The 12,137-nt window shown below is 42.3% G+C and overlaps 1 protein-coding gene across 1 annotated transcript in view; it reads right to left on the bottom strand.

Annotated features, from left to right (window-relative positions):
• Positions 1-12,137, bottom strand: part of iqgap3 (IQ motif containing GTPase activating protein 3) — a 46,557-nt gene that overhangs the window by 11,002 nt on the left and 23,418 nt on the right. The window contains exons 20-30 of the mRNA XM_051720174.1: positions 9,150-9,233; positions 8,996-9,067; positions 8,845-8,914; positions 8,403-8,611; positions 7,637-7,789; positions 7,354-7,517; positions 5,170-5,394; positions 4,955-5,095; positions 3,039-3,123; positions 1,550-1,782; positions 1,342-1,474 (exon numbers count right to left, since the gene is read on the bottom strand). Of these exons, the coding sequence (XP_051576134.1) occupies positions 1,342-1,474; positions 1,550-1,782; positions 3,039-3,123; positions 4,955-5,095; positions 5,170-5,394; positions 7,354-7,517; positions 7,637-7,789; positions 8,403-8,611; positions 8,845-8,914; positions 8,996-9,067; positions 9,150-9,233 (1,569 nt within the window). The remainder of the gene's footprint in view (positions 1-1,341; positions 1,475-1,549; positions 1,783-3,038; positions 3,124-4,954; positions 5,096-5,169; positions 5,395-7,353; positions 7,518-7,636; positions 7,790-8,402; positions 8,612-8,844; positions 8,915-8,995; positions 9,068-9,149; positions 9,234-12,137) is intronic.

Genomic DNA, 12,137 nt, shown 5'->3' with positions numbered 1-12,137 from the left:
CCGTATTTGACATCTTTAATTGTATTATCAAAATGGTGTCTAATCAAATACTGCACAAATTTAAACCTGTTTTAAGCTTTGAACAAATAAAATTAGTATGGAATGTCCATACCAGACCATATTCAAATTGTTTTATACCAAAATATCTACGAATTAGAGTAATGAGTTGGAAGAAAGGCGATTTTTTTCCCCCTCCCTTCTTCTCCCCAATTTGGAATGCCCAATTCCCAATGCGCTCTAAGTCCTCGTGGTGGCGTAGTGACTCGCCTCAATCTGGGTGGCGGAGGACGAATCTCAGTTGACTCCGCGTCTGAAACAGTCAATCCACGCATCTTATCACGTGGCTTGAGCGCGTTACCGCGGAGACGTAGCACTCCAGCCAGGTCTCCTAAGCAACCAAATTGGCCCGGTTGCTAGGGAGGGTAGAGTCACATGGGGTAACCTCCTCGTGGTCGCGATTAGTGGTTCTCGCTCTCAATGGGGCGTGTGGTAAGTTGTGTGTGGATCGTGGAGAGTAGCATGAGCCTCCACATGCTGTGAGTCTCCGCGGTGTCATGCACAACGAGTCACGTGATAAGATGCGCGGATTGACGGTCTCAGAAGCGGAGGCAACTGAGATTCGTCCTCCGCCACCCGGATTGAGGTGAGTAACCGCGCCACCACAAGGACCTACTAAGTAGTGGGAATTGGGCATTCCAAATTGGGAGAAAAGGGGATAAAAAAAAAACAAAAATAAATAATAATAAAAAAAAACAATAAAAAAAAAAAAAAAACACAATTTGCATGATATCAATACTTAAACTATTTTGTCGGAGCAAACCAGAGATGACAGCAGATGAGCAGAGAATGTACATGACGGGATGTGTTACACAATGTGCAGCTGCCGGCAGTGAAGGAAGCAATATTCATTTTGGATTCGACACCTATCACAAGTCCCAATTATTACCATGTTTTTGTTCATGTAACAAAAATATGGTTAGCGACACATTCAAACTCTCCAGGACAAATCATTATTTTCCAGGACATTTAGATATTTCTCTCATTGTCCATGACTGGAAAACTGCATTGCAAAATTCCAGGATTTCCAGGACGCTTGGGAACCCTGTTCACATACCATTTAAAAAAAATAGTTGCCAGAAAACTACATATACACTATGTAATACTACCATACTGATTTCTGAATCTGCACAATTAACTACAGGTCTGCACGGGCCTGAAAATGTACCCGAAACCATGTGACCCAACACAAGTCCTTTTTGCAGCCTGAATATTTGTGACACCAGCGCTAAAAAACGCAACATGCAGCGCACAAAGAAACAGAACGCAGGTAGAGACACTGACTCTGTGAGTGTTGATGAGTTCACTGATGGAGATGTAAATGATGGGTCGGTTGAGGATCAGCGTCTCTGAATATTCATCGATATTGAAGCGTTCTTCAGGCTCAGGCACGTCACAGGCAGCTTGCAGGAACTTCCTGCAGCACGAGAGAGAACAGAGCGATGAGACAGGAAGTGGACAGTCTTGAGATCCTCTGAAATAAAACACTCACCTGAATTTGCCATGAGTGCGTGTGATGTATTCATTGAGAGCACGCAGGTGGTCAGAGTCTCCGTGGAAGTGTTTGAGTGCGGCGCTATGCTGTAGGATCCGAGCGATGGAGCCCAGTGTCCGCCGCTGACCCGCAGACAGAGCAGAACCGACCCCAAACTCCACCACATCAAACCCGTCTGGTGCCACGACAGCAGGGTTCATATATCGATAATAGATGAGATTACCCACGATCTGAACACACACACACACAAATACACACATGATTACCAAGATAAACACACTGAAGACAAATAAAAGCAGATGTAGAGTAAAAAAACAAGAGTTATAAATTCCCAGGGAACAAAGTTAGATTTGTTGACTAAATTTCTCATTTATAAGTGATAGCAGGGATATTTGGGATATTTATATATTTTTTAAAATATTCTTTAATAAGGCATATGTTAAACATGGTTCTCAGTTCCCTGTAGTGATGGGAAGTTTTAATGCATTGGTTTAAACATCAGATTAAAAACATTAAAAAAGGCCTAAACACTACTTATCGGTAAAACACGGTCTCTGCAAATTTACAATACTCAAGACATGTTTTCCACTAAAAAATATCTCTGAAGGTTCATGAAAGATATTTAATATTTAACTGTTCATTGATAAGTACATCACTATATGTTGAAATGTAAATGTATAAGTAGAAGATAATTATCATTTGAAATTACAGTGTCAAGAAAAGTATGTGAACCCTGTGGAATTACCAGCAGTTACTGTATAAATGTGTCTTAAAATCTGGTTTGATCTTCATCTAAGTTACAATAATGAACAAACACAATCACAAATTATTGTATTGTTCTTGTACATACTGAATACATCGCTCAAACATTCACAGTGTAGGTTGGAAAAGGTAAGTGAACCCCATAGGCTAATGACATCAACAAAGCTAATTAGAGTCAGGAGTTGGCAAACCTGGCATCCAATTAATGAAACTGTGATAAATGTCGTGAGTTTGAATCCAGGGCGTGCTGAGTGACTCCAGCCAGGTCTCCTAAGCAACCAAATTGGCCTGGTTGCTAGGGAGGGTAGAGTCACATGGGGTAACCTCCTCGTGGTCACTGTAATGTGGTTCTCGCTCTCAGTGGGGCGCGTGGTGTAACAATTTACAACTTTAATGTTTACCTTTGAGCAAGATGAATCTGGCATTGTACTGTGAACATGAGAAGCGGACATCTCTGCTTACAGATTGAATTTATGATGAGTAACGATAAAAATGGAGCATGTAATAAAGAGCCTTATAGGCCACTGGACATTATAACATAATTGAAGAAGAAACAGCTTTAAAAATGTGTGATTGTAACGACGGGACCTATATTAAGCAGAAATGTGTGGGAGGAAAGTCATAATTTTGAGCGGGTTGATGCAGAGATGGTGGGTGAATGATGAAACTCTCAGAAGGGGGCTGGAAAAACCAGTCTTGTGGAGATCAAGTCTGATAAAATCACCTTGTACAGCTCGTCATCACTGGCTTGAGGAAACTTTTCCTGCAGGGCATCTCTCAGAACTTTGGCAGTGTAACGCAAACCATACCTGATTTAGACCACACACACACGCACACACACGTTACATCACACTATCTGAACAACAAAATGTATGAGAGAGAACATGTTTGTGACTGGAAGAGTGTATGTGAGTGTTACCTGTGGGCACTGGTGTGTGTGTGTGTGTGTGTGTTACCTTTGGGCACTGGTGTGTGTGTGTGTGTGTTACCTTTGGGCACTGGTGTGTGTGTGTGTGTTACCTTTGGGCACTGGTGTGTGTGTGTGTGTGTGTGTGTGTGTTATCTGTGGACACTGGTGTGTGTGTGTGTGTGTGTGTTACCTTTGGGCACTGGTGTGTGTGTGTGTGTGTGTGTGTGTGTTACCTTTGGGCACTGGTGTGTGTGTGTGTTACCTTTGGGCACTGGTGTGTGTGTGTGTGTGTGTGTTACCTTTGGGCACTGGTGTGTGTGTGTGTGTGTGTGTTACCTTTGGGCACTGGTGTGTGTGTGTGTGTGTGTGTTACCTTTGGGCACTGGTGTGTGTGTGTGTGTGTGTGTGTGTTACCTTTGGGCACTGGTGTGTGTGTGTGTGTGTGTGTGTGTTATCTGTGGACACTGGTGTGTGTGTGTGTGTGTGTGTTACCTTTGGGCACTGGTGTGTGTGTGTGTGTGTGTGTGTGTGTGTGTGTTACCTTTGGGCACTGGTGTGTGTGTGTGTGTGTGTTACCTTTGGGCACTGGTGTGTGTGTGTGTATGTGTGTTACCTTTGGGCACTGGTGTGTGTGTGTGTGTGTGTGTTACCTTTGGGCACTGGTGTGTGTGTGTGTGTGTGTGTTACCTGTGGGCACTGGTGTGTGTGTGTGTGTGTGTGTGTTACCTTTGGGCACTGGTGTGTGTGTTACCTTTGGGCACTGGTGTGTGTGTTACCTTTGGGCACTGGTGTGTGTGTTACCTTTGGGCACTGGTGTGGGTGTGTGTGTGTGTGTGTGTGTTATCTGTGGGCACTGGTGTGTGTGTGTGTGTGTGTGTTACCTTTGGGCACTGGTGTGTGTGTGTTACCTTTGGGCACTGGTGTGTGTGTGTGTGTGTGTGTGTGTTACCTTTGGGCACTGGTGTGTGTGTGTGTGTGTGTGTGTGTGTTACCTTTGGGCACTGGTGTGTGTGTGTGTGTGTGTGTGTGTGTTACCTTTGGGCACTGGTGTGTGTGTGTGTGTGTGTGTGTGTTACCTTTGGGCACTGGTGTGTGTGTGTGTGTATGTGTGTTACCTTTGGGCACTGGTGTGTGTGTGTGTGTGTGTGTGTGTGTTACCTTTGGGCACTGGTGTGTGTGTGTGTGTGTGTTACCTGTGGGCACTGGTGTGTGTGTGTGTGTGTGTGTGTGTTACCTTTGGGCACTGGTGTGTGTGTGTGTGTGTTACCTTTGGGCACTGGTGTGTGTGTGTGTGTTACCTTTGGGCACTGGTGTGTGTGTGTGTGTTACCTTTGGGCACTGGTGTGTGTGTTACCTTTGGGCACTGGTGTGTGTGTTACCTTTGGGCACTGGTGTGGGTGTGTGTGTGTGTGTGTGTGTGTGTGTGTTACCTTTGGGCACTGGTGTGTGTGTGTGTGTGTGTTATCTGTGGACACTGGTGTGTGTGTGTGTGTTTGTGTTACCTTTGGGCACTGGTGTGTGTGGGTGTGTGTGTGTTATCTGTGGGCACTGGTGTGTGTGTGTGTGTGTTACCTTTGGGCACTGGTGTGTGTGTGTGTGTGTGTGTGTGTGTGTGTGTTACCTGTGGGCACTGGTGTGTGTGTGTGTGTGTTATCTGTGGACACTGGTGTGTGTGTGTGTGTGTGTGTGTGTTATCTGTGGACACTGGTGTGTGTGTGTGAGATACATACGGTAGTTTGTGAGTGTTGCTGATGATGGCGTTCAGCACACGATCAGTGAGACTCTTCAGGTTGGTGATGGAGATGTCTAATCTCTGCTGAACCTCAGAGTGACTCAACGCCTCTTCAACACTCACCTCATACGGCAAACAACTGAAAGACACACTACATTATTTAAACAAGCCATTTTGTGTGTATGAGAGAGTGTGCTTGTGTGTTATCCTGACCTCTTTTGTCCCGTCTGGCTCTCTGTCTGGTTTATCCAGCTCTTGTAGATCTCCACCGGGTCGGTCCGGATGTTGAGCATTCGGTCCTGCAGAACTTCTCTAATCGCAGGGCCCAGGATGTCCTTCAGGGCGTTCTGACCACGAGCGTGACGGTAGAAACTCACAAGCATCTTTATGACGGTAGGATTTCCCGTCACCACTTCCTGTGGACGGTCCACCTTCATACTGCAGGAGGTCACATGATATATTCAACATCGAACCACAGCTCGGTTGTGTTGCATTATCTGTTGTGTGATTGTGTGTGTTTTGCTATTGATAATAAGCAGTGTTGGGTGTTATGTGATTACAAAGTAATTAGTTACTGTAACCTAATTACATTTAGTCAGAGTAGCATTACATTTTAAATTCTAGCACTTACATTACAATTACTGACTTCCGATGAGGGTAATTACTTTTAGTACATTACTTGGGTTAAACATTTCTAAAATAATATTTCTGTATAATATAATTTTAAATATTCAAATATACATCTGTTTGCATTTCTGTGACAGCTGAAGATTGTGTGAATATGAACGAGGAAATAGACATTTTGAATTTGCTGAATATAAAAACAAACATTTCTGTGAGAATTGTTTTAGAAAGTAACTTAAAAGTAATGAGTAGTGTTGTCATGGCAACAACATTTCAGTAGTCAGTACCAATACCAGTAACATTTCAGGATTCTTGATAACAACTGATACCACATAAAAAATGGTTATTCTATTGAACACACTTTTTATTTAAAAAAGCTTAATATCAATGTAAATAATAAATTAAAACAACTTGAAGTGTATTTTTTAATTTAATTTTTTTAAATTATATCCCCTTTTCTACCCATGCCCAATTCCCACTACTTAGTAAGTCCTCGTGGTGGCGCGGTTACTCGCCTCAATCCGGGTGGCGGAGGACGAATCTCAGTTGCCTCCGATTCTGAGACCGTCAATCCGTGCATCTTATCACGTGACTCGTTGTGCATGACACCGCGGAGACTCACAGCATGTGGAGGCTCATGCTACTCTCCACGATCCACACACAACTTACCACACGCCCCATTGAGAGCGAGAACCACTAATCACCACCACGAGGAGGTTACCCCATGTGACTCTACCCTCCCTAGCAACCGGGCCAATTTGGTTGCTTAGGAGATCTGGCTGGAGTCACTGGTATTGACAATTCTTAATGTTACACATAGACTTAATGTTTTTCAGACTTTGGAGCACATTTACTTCAACATTATGGGATGGAACTACTCGCCATAGGGCCATAATGGACAGAGATGCAGTCTCACTTCCTAGTCAAAAATGCAGGGGTGTGGCTAAAATCAGGCTCAACCAGTGGACTAAAAAATTGTGTGTTTCGGTAGTAACATAAAAATTATTTAAAAATTAAACCATCAATAGAATCTAAATAATTTGTGTAAGTAAGTTGTGTGTGTGGATCGTGGAGAGTAGCATGAGTCTCCACATGCTGTGAGTCTCCGCGGTGTCATGCACAACGAGTCACGTCATAAGATGCACGGATTGACGGTCTCAGAAGCGGAGGCAACTGAGACTTGTCCTCCACCACCCGGATTGAGGTGAGTAACCGCGCCACCACGAGGACCTACTAAGTAGTGGGAATTGGGCGTTCCAAATTGGGGAGAAAGAGAATAAAAGAAAAAATTAATAAAAATATATAAATAAAATTGCCTCCGCGTCTGAGACCGTCAATCCGCGTATCTTATCACGTGGCTTGTTGAGCGTGCTACCGCGGAGACGTAGTTTGTGTGGAGGCTCACGGGAGAACCACATTATGGCGATCACGAGGAGGTTAACCCAACGTGACTCTACCCTCCTTAGCAACCGGGCCAATTTGGTTGCTTAGGAAGCCTGACTGGAGTCACTCGGCACGCCCTGGATTAGAACTTGCGACTCAAGGTGTGGTAGTCAGCGTCTTTACTTGTTGAGCTACCCAGGCCCCTACTGTTTAATATATCTGACGACTTCCCAGACCCATGGTTTTGCCATTCACAAAATATCATTGTCTGTTAATGAGTGTCACAATCGCCATCGGGAGATTTGTAATATATCGTTGATATCCGGTTACATCGTCCTATCGCCCAGCCCTAGTCTGGTGTGTTCAGTGTGTGAGTGATTGAGCACGTACTTGATCTCGTGGCGTAGTGCGGCAGTGAAAAGCTGCAGCAGCAAGAATGCCTCCCTGCAATCTGAGCCGTAGTTGAAGAGAGTGAAGATGACTGTCTCCATAAACCTGGTGCTTTTATTCTGAGGCATCAAGAAGATCAGCTGAGCAAGATACAGCGGTTGAGTCTAAACACAAACAAACAGACCATATAACTGACCCACTTTCAAAAGAATTATCATTAAAGTGTTTTGACAAACACTCTTCTAAAGATTAAGCAGTGGTGTGTGTGTGTGTGTGTGTGTACCTGCAGCAGGTAGAACAGGTGCTGATAAGCCTCTAGTTTGTCTCTCTTCTCTTTACTCATTGATTTCAGGCCCTTGTGTCTGTCCAGAGCCATCATATCACACAACTGCTCCTTATTCTTCTTAGTGAGCTTCTTACAGTGAGACACCACCTCCTACACAAACACAGACAGACAGACAGAGAAATGTTGAGCCTTAAGGCCCCGATACACTTCCAGAGGAGTTCCTCTTCGTTCAGGGGTAAGAAGAAGTTCTAAACAGTCGAGAAACGGTATACTGTTTGTGAACATTCAGACACCCGTCACACCGCTGTGGGAGGCGTTTAGAGGATCGTTTAAATATGAGGATGCTACATGTAAAATCTTAACTAATGTGACATTAAAATGTGTTATTAATGACTTTATGTCTCATTCTATGAGTAGAATTCACATGAGGTCAGTAAAAGAAGCTGTTTTAACCACTCGATGATTTAAAGTAATATATATGCAGTAGATAATGTTTTATACGTGGCCATAATATGCGGCGATTACACTCTGTTATTGTAATTTATGATGACACTGATACTACTGCAAAGATGGGTGTATAACAGAGTAATAATGGGCAAAATACAGACAAAAGAATGATGATAAGAGAGGCGTATGTTACTTTGGCAGATGTGTGAATGGCTTTCGCCCCAGCGAGCCGAACCACCGAAACAAATGCAAAAACACCTTATTTTGGCCAGATTTGTTCTTTGACTTCTATGAAGTGCACTAATTCGGTTTTGACCTGCAGAGTGACTCTGTTCCGGACCAGCAGTCCGATCTTCAGGTCCATCAGGTCCAGGTCGGCCTCCAGCTGTCTGTTGGCTCGGATTGACCTCACGACTTCTTCTCGGAGACGTAGCAGCTCCCCCTCTTGACGGATGTCACTGTCACCCAACTCCAGCAGGTGAGCGAACTTACGCACCACAGACAGCGGCGGCGTGCTGGAGTGAACTGAACGACATGGGAAAATAAACACATTAATCAGCATTATAAACAGATGTATTAAATGTTGTCTGAATTTTTTGCCGGGTTTTCTGTTAATAAGTGTCTTAAGTGAATTGTTTTTTTGTTAAGAAGGGCTGGCCGATATATCGAACACGAAGTATCCTAAAGAGCAAATACATCAAAATATTGAAATGTACATCAAATATTGTCAAAAGGCTGTAAATTAGATTGTGACTGACCCAGTAGCCGGTACTCCTCACGGGCCCTGTTGGCTCTGAAGAACGCCTGGATCCGGATTATAGCTCCAACCTGACACATAAATGAAATACAATGTCAAAATCGCATGAACACAACCAGAGAAATCTTAGTGGAAACAGAAGTGGCCCTCACGTTTCTCCGGAAGCAATTGAGTCGGGCGAGATATCTCCTGCGGGCGAGCCACATCTTCACCGTCGCTTGGATCTGAGAGAGAAGAGCTATCAAACACGAGTCCAAACACACTGTTACCCTCTTAACTGAGTGTTCTGATGGAGTCTTGTGTTACCTTCACGACAGCTCTCCAATTTTGGTACATATACTGCAGTCTGCTTCTGTATTCTCTCTGCTGCAGGTAACGCCTCCAGTGAGACTGACAACACAAAACAAACATCACATTCATAGTTATGTGATGATCAGACTAATCACGCATTACAAATCAACTTTTTCCATTATTTATTTTTTTAACAATTTGGAATGCCCAATTCCCAATGTGCTCCAAGTCCTTGCGGTGGTGTAGTGACTCGCCTCAATCCGGGTGGTGGAGGACGAATCCCAGTTTCCTCCGCGTCTGAGACCGTCAATCCGCGCATCTTATCACATGACTTGTTGAGCACGTTACCACGGAGACACAGCGCGTGTGGAGGCTTCACGCTATTCTCCACGGCATTTCAACTCACCACGCGCCCCACCGAGAAAGAGAACCACTAATCGCCACCACGAGGAGGTTACCCCATGCGACTCTACCCTCCCTAGCAAACGGGCCAATTTGGTTGCTTAGGAGACCTGGCTGGAGTCACTCAGCACACCCTGGATTCAAACTCGTGACTCCAGGGGTGATAGTCAGCATCTTTACTTGCTGAGATACCCAGACCCCAACCAGGCCCTCTTTATTTATTTTTTTATGGAAGCCCCGAACCGAAGGTGTTTTCGTGCCTTCATGAGACTACACATTTTTTATTTTTTTTTTAAACACACACACACACATATATATATATATATATATATATATATATATATATATATATATATATATATATATATATATATATATATATATATACATATATATACATATATATATATATATATATATATATATATATATATATATATATATATATATATATATATATATATATATATATAAATATATAAATTGTCCAAATTCACTACATTTTTTTTCAATAAAATATTTCTCGCTCTAAAAAATGTTTACTCTCAATTTCTCTCTCTTTCTCTCTCAAAAAAAAAAAAAAAAACCCTCAAGAAATTTAAAAAAAATTTTTTTTGGCTTGCTAGCTAACAATTAGCATGCGGTACCAACCTTGGCCACCAGGTGCCACTATCAGTAAGCACAAGGTGACAGATGACAGCTGTGGTACTTGATCTGTTGATTTATAGTTGTATAATACTCTAACAAGATTGGCAGAAATATATATAATGTTTGAGAATCTACTAATACATGAAATCCCACAATTAAATGAATACCTCAGGTTACATAAGTTTCATATGGCAGTTGTTGTCAAGTGTGTACATTTTTTAGAGAGAGAGAGAGAGTTTTTTTTTTTGTAGGACATAGGCTCAGGAAGGTACAACGGCATTCGAGTATAAAGTCGTAATATTTTGAGAACAAAGTTAAAATTACGAGAATAAAGTCAAAATTAGCTCTCGGTTGATGAATGAGGTGTGCATTATTAGGAGTTAGTACACCTGTGGGCATCTGTCAGGTGAGGTGCGAGATCCAGGCTTGCTCTCAAGTGAAGCGAAAAAAATAATCAGAAGTGCTGTGAATTATACAAGTTCTTTTCAAGACATTGTGCAGATTCACTAAACATTTGCACAACTTTTGCACATGGTATTTCAACTCAAGAATGTTTTGATTTTTTTTTTGGCTTGATAGCTAACAATTAGCATGTGGTACCAACCTAACATCTCTTAAATAAAATTAACTTTTACCACTTTTTCCTACTTTTATTTGTGGTAATAGCACAATCTACAATTAGCCTAATTTACAGGCGTGTTTGCGCCTTGTTTGATGTTACTTTCCTCACAATTTATTTTCAAAATATTTTTTTATTCTCATAATTTTTACTTTATTCTCAAAATCTTCGTCATTTTTTTTTATTTTTACATGGCACTAAAACGCCGTCGTAGGAAGGCACTAAGACATCAAAAAAAAATAATTCACAGTGTGGTTCGGGGCTTCCGTAATTTTAGATACTTTTCTAATGTCTTTTATGTATAGATTTGACAGTTTAGCCTTCAGACCTAGATTTTCAATATTAAACTGAAATCCTACGGTCCACTTTCCTCTTACACACCCATCAGGCTTGTAATGAAAGTATGGTTTGACATTTAGCTGTTTAGACGGAGGGGAAGAGAAGGAAACCGGGACCTATCAAATGTGTCTTTCGCAGTCTGGCAAGACGATTTAAATTGTAATATGATAAACATCATCTAATATTGCTGCACTGCTCAGCTAATGTTGCACACACTCACTAGTGGGCGCCGCTCGCTCACGCAGCTCTGACTGCAGACCGTTTTATAAAATGCAGCCTTCTGCAGTTTAGTAATTGTGCAAGGTCATATCATGACTTTAATCTTAATTCAATCAATCATGCTGCATTAACCCTCAGGGGTCGACAGATGCGCCGGCGCGTCCTGCTGGATTTTTTCCTCATAACAGCAAAAACAACTTAAAATACTCCGTCATTTTTGGGCATACAGATAAGTGTAAGACATCATTAGAGACTATAAAGGGTCTACTTTTATTTGTGTACACTCACAACAACAAAACCTTGTGCTTTTGTAAAATAAAGAAAATAAACAGGGTGCGCTTTCAGCCGTCTCTGTCTCCGCGAGCATCTTTCTGAAACACGTCACAAAAACACTGAAACTCCACGAATACTTATCACACAAACATGAAACATATGTCTAAAGAAAGCTTAAAATGTCTACTTTTAAATAAAACAATTCAAATTTAAAACAAATATTCTCCTGCAATGCAATCTGTATGAAACAAAGCGATGTAGTTTCTCCTGGCTCAGCTAATTATTGGTAATATGATCACACCCACCAGCAGAGGGCGCTATTCATACGGTAATGTGCTGAAGCGATCAATGCAAATGGTGAACGCCCCCAACAGTGCCTTAAAAAACATCAAGTTCGTCATCAGATTCATTCACTTTCCTGCGCATTTGGAAGATGGCACGCTACACAGGGGAGGAAGCTCTTCAGATGGTCCTGGATAGTAGGGCTGCAACTAACGATTATT

This window comes from Myxocyprinus asiaticus, chromosome 16, assembly GCF_019703515.2.
Source record: "Myxocyprinus asiaticus isolate MX2 ecotype Aquarium Trade chromosome 16, UBuf_Myxa_2, whole genome shotgun sequence".
Lineage (NCBI taxonomy): Eukaryota > Metazoa > Chordata > Actinopteri > Cypriniformes > Catostomidae > Myxocyprinus > Myxocyprinus asiaticus.
Note: the sequence above shows the minus strand (reverse complement) of the source record. Positions and strands in the feature narration are given on the sequence as shown.